The 19,549-nt window shown below is 35.9% G+C and overlaps 1 protein-coding gene across 1 annotated transcript in view; it reads left to right on the top strand.

Moving 5' to 3' along the window:
* The first annotated feature begins 9,884 nt into the window (after positions 1-9,884).
* The window catches only part of LOC128220779 (CAP-Gly domain-containing linker protein 1-like), a 47,875-nt gene continuing 38,210 nt past the window's right edge, over positions 9,885-19,549 (top strand). Inside the window, exons 1-12 of the mRNA XM_052929305.1 lie at positions 9,885-10,009; positions 11,171-11,313; positions 11,843-11,941; positions 12,734-12,817; positions 14,227-14,247; positions 14,562-14,588; positions 14,782-14,828; positions 15,509-15,613; positions 16,625-16,680; positions 17,691-17,798; positions 18,383-18,455; positions 19,105-19,240. Coding sequence (XP_052785265.1) covers positions 9,937-10,009; positions 11,171-11,313; positions 11,843-11,941; positions 12,734-12,817; positions 14,227-14,247; positions 14,562-14,588; positions 14,782-14,828; positions 15,509-15,613; positions 16,625-16,680; positions 17,691-17,798; positions 18,383-18,455; positions 19,105-19,240 — 972 coding nt within the window. The 5' untranslated portion in view covers positions 9,885-9,936. The remainder of the gene's footprint in view (positions 10,010-11,170; positions 11,314-11,842; positions 11,942-12,733; positions 12,818-14,226; positions 14,248-14,561; positions 14,589-14,781; positions 14,829-15,508; positions 15,614-16,624; positions 16,681-17,690; positions 17,799-18,382; positions 18,456-19,104; positions 19,241-19,549) is intronic.

Raw genomic sequence — 19,549 nt, 5'->3', positions numbered from 1 at the left:
CCAGTTTAATTATAGTAAGAAAAGTATCACCTGGACAATTAAAGGTGGGGCGCCCCCCCCCCACACACACACACACCCGAATCCCCTGGATTCGCTAGTGGTTTCATTCAATTCTAATATTAAAAATCAAAGTACTGAACGAACTGCATGACTGGATACATACAACATGGAGAGGCAGCTTTGGAATTGAAATAGAGTATGTTCCATCGCAATAAGAAAAGTTGTTTCAGTCAAGTTTATTAAAACCTTATGGTTTAACAGCTCACACAGAGCTTATGTTGTACTGTTTGCTATCTTGCCGACTCAAAATAAATCTTATCTTACTATCTTATCTCAGTTTTTGCTACATTGGCAATTGCTTGCAATAATTTACTTGTAGCAATTTTATTTTTGCATTTTATTTTTATTTTGAAAGTATAAATATTTTGCAATATCTTGTTTTATTGCAATATACATATTACAGTGTTCTTTTGTGCGTAACAGATCTATCACATTACAAGTGCATGCGCAAGATAGTTATCTATACTGCTTATGTCAATATGTCTTATTTCTAGATACGGCATTTGAGCATGGATGTATGTTAAGTAATATTAACTTATTAATAGGATTATGACAACCACGTGGTAGATACTGTTCCCGACTTAGAAACCAAAATATACTGATAAAAAAGGAATCATTTTGTTTACAAGCGTTGATGAAACCTCTCTGTTAGGATGTCCTGCCTAACATATCGTTTCTAATTTATATGTTTTTGAAAAAGAGTATTTTTTAAATCTTTATTATTTGTTATCGTCACAAAGTATTATAAGTTACGGGGTTAGAACACCCCAGGCCCGATATGGGATATACGGGGCGTAGGAAACCATATCGGGTGAGAGCGTATCAAATCATCTACTCACCCTGTAACGCATTTTATCACGTCGACAACCTGTTAAATTGATAAATGTTTCATTTATTCATCGAAATCGGAAAAAGACGCCATTTTGGTACGATATAAAGATTAGTGACTAAGTATGAAAAAATATGCGGTCACCGCGTGACCAGTCCTGGACCAATGGCGTTGCACCATTCATGTTGGAGGCGTAATGTTATACAATACTTTAATCAACACTAGCGTGTTCCTTGGATCCTGTTGAAGTGAACGGTGGACAACGTTAAATACGTTTTAAACATTACGTCAGTATTAACATTAAAACTCGATTCCATATTTTTTATCAATATCGATTTTCATCGAGTAAACAATACGACTGAGGTTAAAATACTAACGAGAGCACAGCGAATAATTTTCGTCCTCTTCAAGTATGGAAATGGAAGAAAAACGAGTTCAATGAACAGTGTTCATTTCAGTGTTTTAAGTTTGACAATACTATAAGTTACGGGGTAAGTAGGTGACCCGATATGGGATATACGGGGCAAAGGAAACCATAGCTGTTCAAGAATCGCGTTTCAGATCAACACATTCACAGGCGATAACCGAAACGGAATTCATGAGTCCACATTAAATAAGCATTTTGTCAATAATTTAGATTGAAAAGTCAATTAATACAGACTAGTGGTGTGATTGAGTTTCAAAGAACCTGTCAAGAAATATGGTATGTAAAAATAAAAAGTATCATCATCTACATTATCATCACCACCACCACCACCATCATCATCATCATCATCATCATCATCATCATCATCATCATCATCATCATCATCATCATCATCATCATCATCATCATCATCATCACCACTGTCGATATCACAAATGCGATAATATACCATTTATTTGGATGGCACAGTTACCGAGGGGAGGTCGTGGAACTGATGTCTGCAGTGGAAATAGTTGTATATAAGGCATTTTACACTTGAAATTCTTTTGCTAAATGGTTTACCTTCAAACTATCAGTTTAATATCCTGAAATAACTAATTATATTGTGCTTTTGTAAACTAAGAATGGCTTTTCGTAAAGAGTTCACATTCAACAGACTGGATGGCTGTTCATCAATCAACGTATTTAAAGACCAGAGAGTACGAATTATTATATACACATGTAAACGTCTCATTGGCTATGGAACGCCAAAATTAATTTCTGTTAACAGTTTTGTACGATTGCTGCGAAGCGTACAAATATCTGGATACGAAACAATCATGGTACAAAACGGACAATTTTCGCGTACGAATACATTCCACTTATTAATATTAATAATAAGCCCAAAATCAAACTCGAGTTATTGCCAGGCCCCAATATCTCGAAAATTCTTAAGCGTAATACACTTAAGTTTCTTATTTCATTTAGCAATATTACTGACATGTATGATTTTATATAACAACATCTTAAATATTATAATAGTTCCTGTAAAAGTCACAAAACTCTTTAAAAAGAGAATATTACACAATTTATACCAAACCAATATAGGGTGCTGAGTTTGATCCTGTTATAAGGGAATTTAGATGTTTCGAGAAATTGGGGCCAGAATATAGTTAGTCTATTTCTTAATTAAAGTGTTCAGCCGTTAAAATTAATGCTCATGAACGGTTGTACGTCCGTGTGACGGAACTTTGGTTTTACGTCCGTTTGAGGGAAATGTTTTCAGCGGCGGAATCAGGTTGTAAAATTTTGAGTTACCTCACTTCAAGACTGTGATTATAACCCACCAAGCTCTTCTAGGTTTAGTTCAGTTTGAAACTGAACGTGTTTGAACTGATTGCACGTTTTATAACAGAACAGAACAGAACTAAACGTGGAAATCAAAGTAAGAAAAATTCACAGCATTCTATTAAACGCTGTAATGCCATGATACGTTCAACACATAACTTACAAAATTGTGAATATATATAGCTTACATACATTATATGTACTTAAATCTTCATCTTTTTCGTTTTTGTCATTTAAGTCAAATGACTTAATCAATTAATGCATGAAAATTAATGCATCAACATTAAAATTGTATCAACCGATATTTTGCCCCTTTTTATAGTCTAGTGATATTCATATTCAAATAATTGATTTGATAAACACCAGCGGCCCATAATCAGGTGCGGATCCAGGATTTGACGTAAGAGGGTGCGTAACTTAGGGGCGTAACCTTGACTTGCACCCCTCCCTCAGAACTGGAATTCATTTAGTTTAAAATGTTGGCAGGAGGGTTTGTCGGTACTCCCCCAAGAAAATTTTAACAATTTCTATTCCGAAATGGTGCATTTGGGCGTATATTATTACTTTTTTCCTTTACTGTTATATAATGTGTACTTGGGCGATTTTAGGTGTGTGTGTGGGGGGGGGGCGAGGGGGTCGCCCGTCCCCCCTGGATCCGCTAGTGAAAACAATCATTATGGACATATATATGAGATAAGACAATTACCGTTGAATGGTGAACACGAGTTATTTGTCAAAATAATTTGACAGAGAATATATGTAGTGATATTTGTGCTGATAATATCTTGTCTAAATATCTAACATCAGGCACAAAGAAGGAAAACAGTACATTGTATGTACATTTCTTTTGATAATAATTCTCAAGTTTGGTGTTTTTACACTTTTATTGTAGATTATTATTTACAAATTCTTCCCGCAATTTTATGGCATACAAGATGAACATTGCTAAGTTATTAACATTCCTACCTGATGTTGAGTTCAGTAAGATATCAAATATGTGCATGTTCGGATGAAAATAATAGTTACTGGGGAGATAGATAAGATATAAACTAAAATACAAGGCCAGTTTATATATGCATACGCAGCAGTTCTATCCGACTAAATTAAGCGCTGTGCAGCATTACGTGCTGTCAAAATATTAAACTTCTTTTTAGTCTTCAAACCAGGGCAGAAAGTAAACAAAATGCACCTTTGACGTAAAAACTTAAATCGATAATTAATTTAAGTAGGCCGAACTCATGGTAAAATATTATTATAAGCTCAAATACTTCATTGCATTTTAATTCCGTTATTCGGGCATTTGTCGAAAGAGATATTCAACGTTTGCATAAACATAAATGTTCATAAATAGATGTGTACTAAATAATTTGGCAGTCAATTCACCACTTTTTCCCATTCGTCTCAAATATCATGAATCGTGTTTTTTATATTTTAGCTATCTTTTTACTCAAGCTGTCTTTCTAGATAAAGTGTGGATTATATTTCGTCTGAAGTTCACGTTAACAGACAGATTAGAATGGAATATGTCTAATAATAGATATTAGCTGTTTTGATTTTTGTCTGTTTTGTTGCAATACGTGCAAGTTTGCAAACCTTGCAAGTAAACAGGCCTGGTGTCCTTGGACCACATAACGTTTAAAAATGAAAAGCCTTCATTTAGTCCAGCAGAACCCGGAGTGAACCGTGCATTGGCGTATATACAAAATAATTTTGCATTTTCTTAATGGCATGACTGCACCATAACATTATCTAAATGATGCCACTCTGGCATCGGTGGGCATATCTTGGAATTCTAGATGGCGTCCAAGATGGCCGGCAACGGAAAATTTGTACCCGGAGTGATCAGTGCATTGGCATATATACAAAATGTTTTTGCATTTTCTTAATGGCAAGACTGTACCATAACATGATCTAAATGATGCCACTCTGGCATCGGTATGCAACTCTTGGAATTCAAAATGGCGTCCAAGATGGTCGCCAACGGACAATTTGTACCCGATGTGAACAGTGCGTCTATACACAATGCATTTTCTTAATAGCGTTTCTTAACATAACAGAATCTGAATAATGCCACTCTGGCATCGGTGGGCAACCCTTGGAACTCAAGATGGCGTCCAAGATGGCCGCCAACGGACAATTTATACATTCAAACATTAGGACATGATTGCATATGACTGACATACTATTTTATGGGAAATACTGAAAGTTCATAATTATTAATCCATTATCACTACCCTTCTTCAAAATTTTGAAGTTTAAATAAAAGCATAAAAGTTTAGTTTAGATCCAAATACATCTAGTCAAAAATGCCCATGCGTATGCATAATATAATTACGAAACATGTTTCTAAAAATAGTCAAGGTCCAATACATTCATATAAGCAATTGATCAAAATTATAAATACATCAAATCATGCGACCAAATGATATATCATCAATAAAGTTACATTTAAGCGTGAAGTAGTTAATGTTAACGAATAAAATTACCCGTAATACAATAAATATCTTTCTCTTGATTCCATTGCCTTATACACATAAATGGCAAGGTTTCTGTTTACAGTTACATTTTGCGATTTAAATAATTTTATAAATTTATGTATATTCGGTGCAGTATAATAATATGTTTTCAAGTATTGCTTTCTTAGTTCTTTATACAGTTGACATTCAAGAATAAAATGAAATTCGTCTTCAAGTAAATTACATGCAAGACATTTTCTATCACAGTGTGGTATTGCTACTGGTCTTCTTTGAAATGGATATCAAAAGTTAAAAAGGGTGCCAATGTATTATAAAGCAATTATAAAGTGATCGTATTTCGTGTGCCAGAAAGCAAAACAGCGTGCAACAGTTATGGGTGGAATGTCATCTAAAAGTTGTACTGATCATGATAATGTTTATCCGTACTGAAAGGGAAAGTGATTGGTGCTTACATCTAGCTATGAGTCTAAACTTTTTTGCAGCGGGTAACTTTAAGTATGCCCGCTATTGTCTCTATCATTTGAGATCGATCGAATCGCTTCCGAAACCAGTTCGAGAAAAAATCTTAAAAGGTGAACACATAATACGTCACATACCCGAAACATGGAACGCGATATGGAGCGATATGTTCATTGAAACGACCTTTATGAGGTATGCACATGGAGCCGGTGGAATAATAGGAATTATACTCAAGCCTGAAACTCTAAATGTATGGGCACTCAGTCTGCACATATGTAGTCAAATGGAATATGGCATCGAATTTATTTGTGAAGGAGAACGACCACAAGACACAGGCAAGCATTTAACGAAGATAAGAAAAGCAGGATATAAACCGATATAAAATACCGCACTTCTATGAAGACCAAGATCAATGAATGTATTCATCAACTGCGGCCCATCGATCATCCACAAGAGCTGGTAAATGTTGTTACCTGAGAGCTTGCTCCATTTGTAGCTAATGTACACGACGTCATCGCAATTGGTACGAAGCAAATGAAAGACTTTGAAAACGGATAGTCAGTATCATTCTACGAAGCCATTCTGCGATCAATTAAAACTCAATCCGCATCAAAGAAGTCGCTTAAGATGAGTTGAGATCATTTGACACAGAGTTGATTTATACCAGAGTTATTGGTCTGCAAGTGAGTTCACGGGAAAATGACTTGAAATGTATGTAATCGTATGAATTGTCGCCTGTTTCCACCTCTTTGTTTCCTGCATCAGGTGATCTCAGAATAGCCAAATCAAAGTCACAAATGAAGAAGATTTTACATGTAGAAACCTCTGCAAGACACTCATCAAATCAGATAGAATGGGTTATAATTGGCGGTTCTGCAATTGTATGTATTATTCGCTGGCCCATAAGTGGAACGGTGATGGATTACATTTTCCAATTAAGAAGATATATTGAAAGGAAACTGGCCTACTTCAATATGTACTTTGTATTTGACAGCGCAAAAGGTGAAACGCGAGAATCACGAGGAATTACGTATTGTCGAATACACCAACTTTCTACAGTTATGCAATTGCCCACACAGTAGGCCATTTTTACTGTACCAGAAAACTAAAACAGTTGATTTCTCTTATCTGTGACGATTTGTCGACAAATGTAACATTCCCGGAAACTGGCTCAAGACACAAACTCGTTAAAACTGGGAAAGACGATTTTCAACTCGACGTTACAGAGAGTGTAACGACAAGACATGCGCACATAACATGAAGAGGCGAATAATATCCTTGTTCAACAAATGGTTGTGGTTGCCAATGAGACCGAAAGTGGTATGTGCATAATATCTGAAGACATCCATGTGTTTATGCTGGCCCTTTATCATTTTCTAGTACACCTAGTGTCTTTGAAAGTATTAATGGAATTACCAATACAATGCCCTGCAGTTAAAGACGACTGCTGAGGCTAACAAGGATATAATACTGGATATACCAGCATCTCAAGCACTATCCGGTTGTGACACATTGGCGTGTTGTCATGGAATGGGAAAGGATACAGCTATTAAGGTTCTAAAAAAGATTGAAAAATATCCAGCATCAGCGCCAAAGCTTCAGTCACTCCCCATGCATGTACTAGTATATGGAAATACGCCGTCAATATTAATGCGAAAAGCTACAGAAATAAACAGGAACCACAGGACATCTTTAAACTGATAAGGTGTTCATTTGAAAACCAAATGTTGTGCTTTAGTATGCGATGTCTTTGTTATAGCTCTCGACTGTCATGCACTATGTTCTGTGTTTGTCGTGGAGAAAATATGTGCTGTCACGAAGAGAACAAATAGGCAATCAATGAATACACTTGCTGACCGATGAAACACTGAAATCAAAACGTGTCAAATGAAACAATTGTTTTATGTAGATAACTTTAATATACAATATTATTCTCTTTTTTGTGGTATTATCAGTATTGAGAATATTAAGTATAATTTCCGTTTTTTATCTCATGGATATTTTTAATATTCTTACCACAATGCTTATTTATCGTAAAAAGAATTAATTAACTAGACGTGGTAACGCAAGTTTCATTACATACTCATGTATGAAATTGACCTCTGCTAAAATTTGCAAATGTATAATCGTAGCATTATTCTGTTCAGTTTTGAGCCATGTTACAGCTTTATATTTTCATAACGATGCTTATCAGTCGTCAAAAAGAACTGAAATTTAGTGGTCGTAGTAACGTATGTTACTTTTCATTGTAACCATGCATTACATGGGTTGTACATTTGAAATTATGCAGTAAAATTTTGTCGCTCGGATACAGTTTTATATTTTAAACACGATGATTATGAATCCCAGAATAAGAAAATGTAAATGAGCTGAGTAGACATTGAAACGTACATTACGTACATGACATTGCCATCTGCTTAAACTTTCAAACTTTTAATAATTTTAGTTTTGCTAGCACGTAGTTAACTTACCAATCACAAACCAAAATGACACGATACTTCATGTGACTCTCCTTTCTAATAATACAATCGTAGTTTGACTTTAGTAACGTATTTTTTCAGACAGTAACAATTTGATGGGTTTTATTTTCACAAGCAAATACCAACTTAAACCAGTACATGTACACAAGAGAGTGTTAATATTGTTATGTAATCATTTGTTTTATTAACATATACCTTAATAAAGAAATATAGGGAGTTGGGGTGGGGGTTGGGGTACTCGCCCAAGAATATTTTAACAATTTCTATTGTGAAATGGTGCATTTTGGTAGTATTTTATTACATTTCATCTCCTATATAAAAATAAACGGTCAACTTTGACGATTTAAGGCGGGGGGGGGGGGGGCACACGCCGGTTGTGCCGCCCTTTACCATCCCCCCCCCCCCGGTTGAAATAACTAGTGCATCTTAATATACGGTTATTGCACTTGTTCATATAATTGTTACGGTAGAATGTCAATATTTTCTATTAAAGCACACAAAACTATGTCAAACGATACAAAAATAGAATGGGGTCACAGATTGGACATGCTTATGACGCGGGGTTCTTAAAGGGCAACTATATAGGTGAACACTCGATGACTAATGATCAAAACCAAAAGCGCATATGATTGGTACAGTTAAAACATACGAGCCTTTATAAATGCGGTTTACAAGGCCGCAATTTTCACAGTTAAATGCGCATCAAACTATCGCTTATATATTTTGCATTTAAGTTTTGTTTTGTCTAGGGTTTAAGATTGGACGCGCGTCCGACCGTAGTACCTTAACTATTTGTAGTTATAAGGTAAGGGAATTTAGGTGTCCTCTATCCAAAACGTTTGCTAAATGTTGTCTTAATTGGTGCGTTTCGGTTTATTTTATGCATAAGCTTGTGGGTGTTTTTTTTTTTTTCAAAATGATTTTTGTATTTGGTGAGTCAAATGAGAGAAACCTAATAATGCATTTTTGTGCACCTATGAAGTGTAACCCATATGATAATGTGCCCCTTCATGTATAAGTTTACAGGGACCAGACCGAATCACCAAAAATGACCAAACTGTTTATCCAACGGTCTGATATATATTGTAACAAGATGTTTTCCTTCAGTGATGAGCAGTCTCATATCATGATAAGTGTTCGAAATTATTTTTTGTTCAATTAGATTGCAGTTGTCCCCCAAATATATAATACATTTATTTTTGTAAAACAGCAAGTAGCGGTTTTAATCGGAAATCGGTAGTGGTAGATGTAATCAGAAGCTTGGTCATTGGACGAAACATAATAATCACATAATTGGTTAAATTGTCGTTAGTGTGCTTCTCCATCCATCCATCCATCCAAAAACAAACCAGCTTCTTCATTCATTTATTCGTTCATTTATTCGTCCGTTCGTTCGTTCGTTCGTTCATTCATTCATTCATTTACTCATTGAAAGGAAAACCAAATGGAAAGAAGATTTTATTATTATTATTTATTGAAAGAAAAATGGAATAAAATCAAATAAACAAAAGGGAAGGAAGAAATACAAGTCATAGATGACGCGGCAACGTCACAATCAAATATGACGTCATTTGTCATCCAATCAACGTAGTCACCTTTGGCAACGTATCTATTTCATTTACGCAACGTTAGTGCAGCTTGAGGCTGCTCTCATTTTTTTTATTTGATATCTTATCTTTACACTGCATAAGAATAACTAATCAAAACGTAGATAAAGATCGTCTCTCGCTTGCCGGCCTTGGCAGTGACTGGGGCACGTGATTGTTTTCGTCCGGTCTTAGTGGGAAAATGGATCGCTGGAGACACAGCTCCGTCCAAGGTGGCCCCGGAAGCATTCCGAAGAATGAATTAAACAAGATTGCCGGCCGTGGACAAGACATGGATCCACCCATCAGGGGTCCAAATGGGCAGTTACTTGATGTTTTCAAACACGGCGAAATGAAGTTTGGAGGTAAATCTAACACTCTCAGCAAGGGCGGGTCCAAGATCTAGGTTTGGAGTGGTCGCCATTTCGGATCACAACTTCCACAATACCAAAACATATATGGTTCAAATGCGAATTGGGTGTTTAGGGCTGATGCCCTAAGAAAAGTGTGTCTGTTTTAGAATTTTAGTCTTAAATGGTGCATTCATATCAGAGCGTTATTGGATGTTTTGTCTGATATAATCATATACAATCTTGCGGAAAAAAGGATAATAATCAAGTTAAATGTTTATAAAGTTATTATAAACATTACGGACATTAAGAGAATCGTTTATATGACACGTCTCAAAAAAGTCCAGAATATACCGAAAAAACAACCATTAAAGAAAATAAGAAATATATCACCTATATTAATAGATGACTTTCATGATGCATAATGATTATAAAGATAAGATACTACAGGGGAGTGAATTCAGATATACAATACATATTTAATACTGTGCGATTTTCTTCCTTTTGCACTGTTCTTACTGCTCTTACTGTGATATAAGCTAAATGTACGAAACAATCCCAGTAGCAAGTTATATTAAATGGAAAAACACGTATCTCCTGTATTCATTTTCCATACCGTATTACGTATTTTTTGTTCAAACCTTTTCCATCCTTGCGTACGTTAATCATATGTTTATGTGAACATTTAACTGATTCTTATATCCATATAGTATTGCTACGAATAGAAACAATATTATCTTACTCCCCCTTTGTGCTCACGGTGTCATGATTCTGTAGAAATTGAAGTTGGTCGAATAACTCAGTAGTACACATGAATGGCTGAACCTGAATACTACTTTTGTAGACAGGTCTATATGAAATGCTGCCCATTTCTGTCTGCTTAACATTTACAATACATGTATAACATATCTACCTCATGAAATACACTGAATCAATTTGTACTGATAATATCATTAACAATTAAAACACTTAATTATGTTTATTAAAGGTTGTGGTGTTGATGATGTTGGTGGTGAGTGTCATGCAAACATTCATATGAATCATTTTGAATAGAAGGAATCATCGCTCAAGCCATTCAGCACTTTCAGTGCTTTGATATGTTTACTCTGTATCATTATCATATGTACTGATCATGTTGAAATAAAAGGGCAATAAATATACCTAAAACAATCCTAGGCAATATGGTAGAACCCCGCAAGCCCGACTTCGGTCTCGGCTTTGATCCTGACCTCCTCGTCGGGCCTCTGTACGTACCTGCGAAAACACAGACTGAACGAATCAAGGAGCAGCTAGGGGACATCACGAAGAACCTCGCCAAGGTAACAAGTCTTTCAAGTGTGGTATTTCATTGATTTCGCGTTTACTGCCAGTAATTTGTTGTATTGATATTTCTCACAAAATGGGGTCAGGGTGGTCTTGTAGCATAGGAGTCCGCCTCTCACACAAGAGGTTGTGGGTTCGATACCGACCAGGGGTACTTTCTCACGGCCTCTCAAAATGGACTCCAGTACTGGTTTCTACCCAGAAAACAGAGTCGAGGGAGATTCAGTAAGCTATCAGCTTACAATCGAGCTAAAAGAAATTAGTTTAAACTAACCACTTATCTTTAAATGGGTCGGTATATTCATCAGTAGGAAAAAATACAACAGGTGACTAACAAACATAGCACAGACATAGGGTAAACAAAGTATTATGAAATACTGTCAATGCAGTGCTAAACATTAAAGACACCAAAGGCAAACATAATATACTAGTAGTCAACTTCAGTAAAGATCTCTCTTATGTGCAAATTGTCAGATAAATTGCTTTTTGAATTGAATTTTTCTAAGAATGCGTTATGATTTTCAGACTCTGTACACGTTTGACGAGTTTGCAGATGAGGAGGAGCCAGTGGATCCCGTTGTTGAGCTGATGAAGCGACAGATGAACAACACGAGGGATACTGAGGTATGTTAGTTACACAGAGTGCTCGAATAGACTGTGGTTGAATTGTCTAAAATTCACAAAAACCGGGAGCATCGGAATTACGTTCATTACTGTTCCGGTTGCTCCAATCTGCAGTTACTGGATCTTGTTAACGTGTCTCTCTGCAGCTACTTGTTATTGAGTACGTGTGTCTCTGGTGTGTTTACTTGTCTGCAAGCAAGCCAACTTATGGCTATTGTGTACATATATGTAAGCAGATTATTGTTATTGTTTACCCGTCTGCAAGCATATCGGGTGGTTATTGTTTACCCGTCTGCAAGCATATCGGGTGGTTATTGTTTACCTGTCTGCAAGCATATCGGGTGGTTATTGTTTACCTGTCTGCAAGCATATCGGGTGGTTATTGTTTACGTGTCCGTACGCAGCTAATGGTTACTGTTTGCGTGTCTCAAAGCAGCTAATCATTATTGTATATTTGTAACTATGCAGCTTATTTCAGTTGTGTTATGTAAATGTCTCTCCATGCAGATAATGAAAGTTTTGTTTGCGTCTCAATGCAGTTAATGGGATTTGTGTACTTGTCTCCATGCAGTTAATGGGATTTGTGTATTTGTCTCCATGCAGTTAATGGGATTTGTGTATTTGTCTCCATGCAGTTAATGGGATTTGTGTATTTGTCTCCATGCAGTTAATGGGATTTGTGTATTTGTCTCCATGCAGTTAATGGGATTTGTGTATGTGTCTCCATGCAGTTAATGGGATTTGTGTATTTGTCTCCATGCAACTGTTTTAGTTGTGTGTGTCTCTTCACAGGTGAGGTCCACCCTGGCCACTGTGATGGGTGAATACACGAACATGAGCGACCAGGTGTCCGCTGCTCACAAAGACAGAGATGAGGTAATGTATATATAGGCATGAAGTGACATTGTATTAAGAAACACTAACGATCTACATAGGAGAGCCATGTCCTCTCTGTATACCATGCTTGTGATGGTCTCATTTGTTGTCTGTTCACTAACATCCATATCGAAATGGCAACAAGTGGTAGGCGCAGCTTATGCACCAGTCAATTGCAACCACGCCCCCCCCCCAGGTCCGGGGAATAGCGGGGACTTCGACTTTCGGTCCAGCCAAGCCCGGGCAAAGTCTTCTCCCTGCGGGGACGATCTGCTGGTGAAACCCCCGCCAAATGCCCCCGCACCCTATGGGACCCTAGATAAGGCAAATTTCCCACTATATTTGGCGTGAAGACAAAACCACCGCAGTCACCCGGCACTGCGGGGCCACCTGGAAAGTAAAAACACGGACCATTTCCCCGGCTATCCCCGGTATACCCCCAGACCTGGGGGCCGTGGTTACCATTGACTGGTGCATTACCTGCGATGAGCATGCGGATATTAAGTAGCAACTCTTTTCACTTTTACCGCACGCTATTTATTGAAAAGTCGTCATCAACACCGTGATACAAAACAGGTACGTCACCCACTAACCCTCGTGATTGAAATTAATTTCAACAACTCGTGCTGCAGATGCACTTACTATTACTTATAGTTCATTTCTTCAAGCGGTTAAAGTTCATCGTTTTACAAATGTATCGAACTGATTCCAGCAGTCCCTGTTGCTCTCTTGGATGTATGATACATGAACTATCACCTATACAAAGACATGAAAGATCGAAAGGAATCGAACTAAACCTTTTTCGTTGTGTACACTCTTCGATGGAGAATATGACAGTCATGTTCCATAGGGCATAAGCTTGAAAAAACAACACATCAAAAACACTTCAGCTTTTGCCAGAAAGATTTGAAAACATATTTAGATGTACAGCAAGTATGATAATGTAATTAGTTGAACAGCAAATATGAGCATGTAATTAGTTGAACAGCAAATATGAGAGCATGTAATTAGTTGAACAGCAAATATGAGCATGTAATTAGTTGAACAGCAAATATGAGAGCATGTAATTAGTTGAACAGCAAATATGAGCATGCTATTAGATGAACAGCAAATATGATCATGCTATTAGACGAACAGCAAATATGATCATGCTATTAGACGAACAGCAAATATGATCATGCTATTAGATGAACAGCAAATATGATCATGTTATTATATGAACAGCAAATGTGATTATGTAATTAGATGAACAGCAAATATGAGTATGTAATTAGACGAACAGCAAATATGATCATGTTATTAGATGAACACAAAATATGATCATGTAATTAGATGAACAGCAAATATGATCATGTTATTAGATATACAGCAAATATGATCATGTAATTAGACACTTTTCTCAATTTCAGATGCTGCTCCAACTTGCGGACGTAATTATTATTATTATTATTATTATTATTATTATTATTATTATTATTTAAAATTTTATAAACCCCTTAAGTGCGCTATAAGCAGTGGCTTTTTTATAGTTAAGGTTTGTATTAGAATTCTGTTGAAAGGAAAAGAATAATTAAAAAAGAAAGAACCATTAATAAAATTGAATGGAATAGACACCGAAACGCTCGACTTTAGAAAGGCTATGGACATGTTCAGTTTATAGATACGAGCCTTATGCATTAATTGTATATTTCTTTTACAAATTACGATCCAGTTTTATCGTTACCATGTATGTTTGCATTTTCAGTGGTTTACGACGGATCACGTGGATTTGGTAAGACGAACACTTTCATTTCTGATTAAAAAATATACATATTTTTTTAATATTTTGTTCCGTATTTTTTTTTTTTTTTTTAGACTCCTTTATGACTGTTGATTAGGCTTATTATAGTCTATTTTACTGATTTTATTGTTATAAGAATGGATCAACAGAATTTTTTAACAATATTTGTTCAATTATTTTCCAGGACGACATTAAAATGTCTTTCGATGAGTCGGAACAGGATTCCATGAAGTAGGTCGCAATTTTTGACAATGATTTTACAAAAACACCTTTCCCCCATAAATAATCATATCTAGGCCAAACCGGAGGCCATTGTGTTGTTCTTGGACAGCGTGCCGACTCATAACGACCCACATGTTTCAGACGGTATCATGCTCAAACCGTTTTGATTATGCACCAGTTCGTCCTGCGGGGATTTTACCCGTGCTTGCTGGACCGAGAGTCAAAGCCCCCGCTATTCCCCGTACCTGGGGGGCGAGGGGGTGGGGGGCGTTGATACAATTGACTGGTACATTATAACCTGCATTTACAGCCAATGAAATGGCATAACAGCTTCACGTCAATATGTAGCTCCCCGCCTGTGATAAGTATTTTTTGCTAGACGCTAGAACCGTCCTTCTCAATCATACACAATATGTTTTTTTTTATTATTACATAAATATGATATTTTATTAATAACAATATACAGTAACTTTTTTATTTATTAAATTAAGTAATATTGCACATATCCATGTGCAAATGCCTTCTAATTTACCCTCTCTAAATGTCTTCAGCTTGATGTAAAACTTGAATAATGTTTTTTTTAAATAATATTTAAATTAATGCGATCCCTTTAAAAGCCGTGTGTTCATTTACCGTTGGCACCGTTAAAACATGATTTAGGTATTATCAATATCCATATTCATTTTCAGGAACAGTTATTTCGATACGGTGACGAACTTTGAGAAGTTGAAAAGCCTTCAAAACAAGATCATGAGAAATACGAAGGAAGGAAAATCTACAAAGTCGCTCCAGGCGTGCGTCTATTTATGATTGATGAGAATATTTATATTGCATCAGACGATAAACTTTAATAATTCGAAATGTAGTTAATCAGTTCAGTAGGGCGAGTGTTTACAAAAAAATCAGTAAACTGTTCGTTCGGAACTCCTCGGTCATTTTTTTTCATAAACAATCGGAACTCCTCGGCCATTTTTTTTTTCAAAAACAACCTCGGATGTATTTGAACGGTTTACATACTCAAAAAGAGGTACGTTTAAGTCCGCTGCAAGTAGATCGCGTAGTAATTTTATTTAGCAGTTAAACTTTATGTCTTTACTCTTGGAAATGTTTGCAATAATACACTTCACTGGTAATCAATTTAAACTTAGATCAATTAATACAACTCATTTAAAAACATACGAACTACTTCAAATGATGTACCGGCATACATCCGAGGTTGTTTTTGAAAAAAAAAATGGCCAAGGAGTTCCAAATGTAAACTGTTTTGTTTTGTATCCCTGTTACACCGCAGCGCATACACTACAAGCGGGGAACCAAACAGAAAACGCGTTTACTGAACTCATGGCTGTTACATTGACTTTCGTGTACATGTTCATGTCTACATATTATTAAAGTGACGTATTAAACGTCACGGGTGAACATCCGCGAACGTATGTTTACGACTTTTCTCTGGGAATATGAAATTAGTTCAATAATGATTTTGCAATTGAACGGCCGGAACTTTTTTAAAACCACGAAACTTGGAAAAGCAGGTTTATTGCACACTTGCGCAGATGGTAAATATATCGTCCAGTCTAACAACGCTCTGTATTTTAAACAATTCAATTCATTTCGATGTAATCATAACTAAATTATAAACATTTCTACTGAAAGTCATAAAGCGCTACTATCGAGATAAAATGAAATTTAAGTTGTTTCTGTTAAACAGACAAGAAACACTCCAAAACGAAAAAAATGAATTTGAACATCGGAGACATATTTCTTCTTCTTCGTTTAAATAATCTGAAAGAAAATTTTTGTTTCAGTGTGAAGCATGAACTGGAGAAAGATGTCATCGACAAGTTCAAGAGCATGAAAGACAGTAATTCTTGTTTTATACTTCGGCCATTTACTCACCTGATATTTTATACTAAAACTAGCCCATCATTTTACGCTCGTACGCACTTCATTCAGAACATCATACGAAATTTCATCTATAAACTCACGCGGTATTTCATACATTAACTTATCCAATTTTTCATTCATGAACTCATCCTCTAGTTCACCCCTTAGACACATCACGTATTCCTTCATCAACCTGTCACATATTTTTATCTATTAAGGCTTCCAATAGTTCATCCATAAACTGGCCCCGTTTTTAACCAATAACACGCCACGTATTTCATCCAAAAACTCGCCCCGTTTTAACCATTAACACGCCCGTATTTTATCCATAAACTCGCCCCGTTTTTAACCAATTACAGGCCCCTTATTTCATCCATAAACTCGCTCCGTTTTTAACCAGTAACGCAACCCGTATTCCATCCATAAACTAGCTCTTTATTTCATCATTTTACTCCCCCATAGTTCGCTCATAATCGTATTTGATCGATAAACATGCTCCGTATTTCATCAATATAAATGACCCGTATTTCATCCATAAACTTACCCCGTATTTCATCGATAAACTTAGCCCGTATTACATCGATAAAAATGACCCGTATTTCATCGATAAACTTACCCCGTATTTCAACGAAAAACTAAGCCCGTATTACATCGATAAAAATATCCCGTATTGCATCGATAAACTTACCCCGTATTTCATCGATACACTAAGCCCGTTTTATATCGATAAACTTAGCCCGTATTACATCGAAAAAAATGCCCCGTATTTCATCGCTAAACTTACCCCGTATTTCATCGATACACTTAGCCCGTATTTCATCGGTACACTGAGCCCGTATTTCATCGATACACTGAGCCCTTATTACATCGATAAAAATGCCCCGTATTACATCGATAAAAATGCCCCGTATTTCATCGATAAACTTACCCCGTATTTTATCGATAAACTTACTCCGTATTTTAAACATTACTAACGCTGTATTTAAGTGAGTATGCAGACGCTAAAACTGAACGATTCTGAGACAGCCCCCTGGATGCATGCAGCCCAGGAGATTGTGAACATGCTCCAGTCGGTGCGGGGAGAAAACACTGAGCGTAAGGCAACATGTAACATAAATCAGTTAAGTCATCTTTGAAAAAAAATGGTTGTTGGCAGAAGTTCAACCAAGGCGCCGAATACGCTCAACCTCGTTGTTTTATAACATTTGAGATTAACAAAATTCGAATCGGGAGAAAACCTCCTTGCACCACAGTTCGCAAAAGATCAAAAAGAACTCGTAGCCAACCTGCATTATTGCAGTGTTCTTATACGGTACCACATTCTCCGATTTTTGAAATATGTCCGTTTAATAAAATTATCAAATAAAATATAAATCATTCTACATTTGTTGAAGTAAACACAAGGTACAGCTACACCACGGAAGTTTCGACAGCTCATATTTTTTATAAACCTTTTCGTTGTTTAGTGTCCCGACTCTGTCTGCGATCAGTTTGTTTAGAATGGAAATTTTGTGATAAAGGGCATACAATTTAATATACATTTTATATTTTGAAATAAACATGTGAACTGAAGTCTGGCTATAATTTCTAATGATTTAGACAATCGTGTGGATTCTGGAGAGATCATGAATAAATTTGTGTCTTGAACTGGGAATCCGGATTCCGATCATTTTTTTCAGAGATGGGCGCTATTTCAAAGAAAATGCAAGAAATGGTGCAAAATCTAGAAAGGCAAGCTATCACTATCAAGAGGTAAGGTATTTCCTATAAAATTGAACAGGCTATGGATAGTCATTGCCCGTTTGATCGATTGCCGTTTGAACTAAATAGATAATATTGACATAACGGCGGGAAAATGTCGGACGAGATGCTGAGACAAAAGCGAAGTTTATAACTTTAAGAATGCCTGAAGGCTGTTCGTCTTATTAAAGTATGTATATATATATATATATATATATATATATATATATATATATATATATACTTTAATTGTCAACTATTGAATGTTGTTTGTAAAGTTATTTCATCTTATTACATTCTTTTTATCCGATAACTACATTCTTTATATCCGATAATGATTATTTTTTGAAACTGTATTTGATGCTTTCACGCACTTATTAATAATATGTTTACAGTGTACATTATTTTCGCGATTCTTCTAATCCATGAAACTTGACATGTTAGCCAAATCAAAAATTGTAAAAGAATATGTCGGTATACAATTAATTTGACTGTGTTTTTATGGTTTTATAGAATCGTCGACCTATAAATGTTATAATGAAAAGGTCTGTGATTGACTTAAATAAAAAAATATTGAAGTTTACTTATTAATAATTAAGAAACAAAATAACAATGTGGTATCATACTCTAGGTCTGGAATGGTTTCTGATCTATATTCTAGCCTGACAGCAGAGTTACGGGAGAAGAAGGAGATAGTGTTGAAGTTGACAGCAGAGAACAGCGATCTGTCCCAGGATGTCACGATCCTTCGTGCTCGCTACAACAAATATGAGAAAGATCTTCGAGCTGCACAGCAGGTATTTTTACGTATGTAAAGGGAGTATTAGATAATCTGTGCGCAAATCATAGGCTATTTTGTTGTTAAATTGATCATTAATGTCAAATGAGTAAACTACTATTTCACCCGAAACATTAATAAATTTAATGTTCTGAAGTAAAATTGAAGGAAATCACTTATATATATATATATAAATATAATTTTTTTCCTTTCGGAAATATACACTGAAATGCACCTCCAACAATTTAACTAATTTTTCTTTCCCAGGAACCCAAAAGCCACTTAGAAATAGGCCTACATTTTATCTTAAGCTGAACTATGCCCCTGA

Source organism: Mya arenaria, chromosome 15, assembly GCF_026914265.1.
Source record: "Mya arenaria isolate MELC-2E11 chromosome 15, ASM2691426v1".
Classification (NCBI taxonomy): domain Eukaryota; kingdom Metazoa; phylum Mollusca; class Bivalvia; order Myida; family Myidae; genus Mya; species Mya arenaria.
This window is presented reverse-complemented; position numbering and strand designations above follow the sequence as displayed.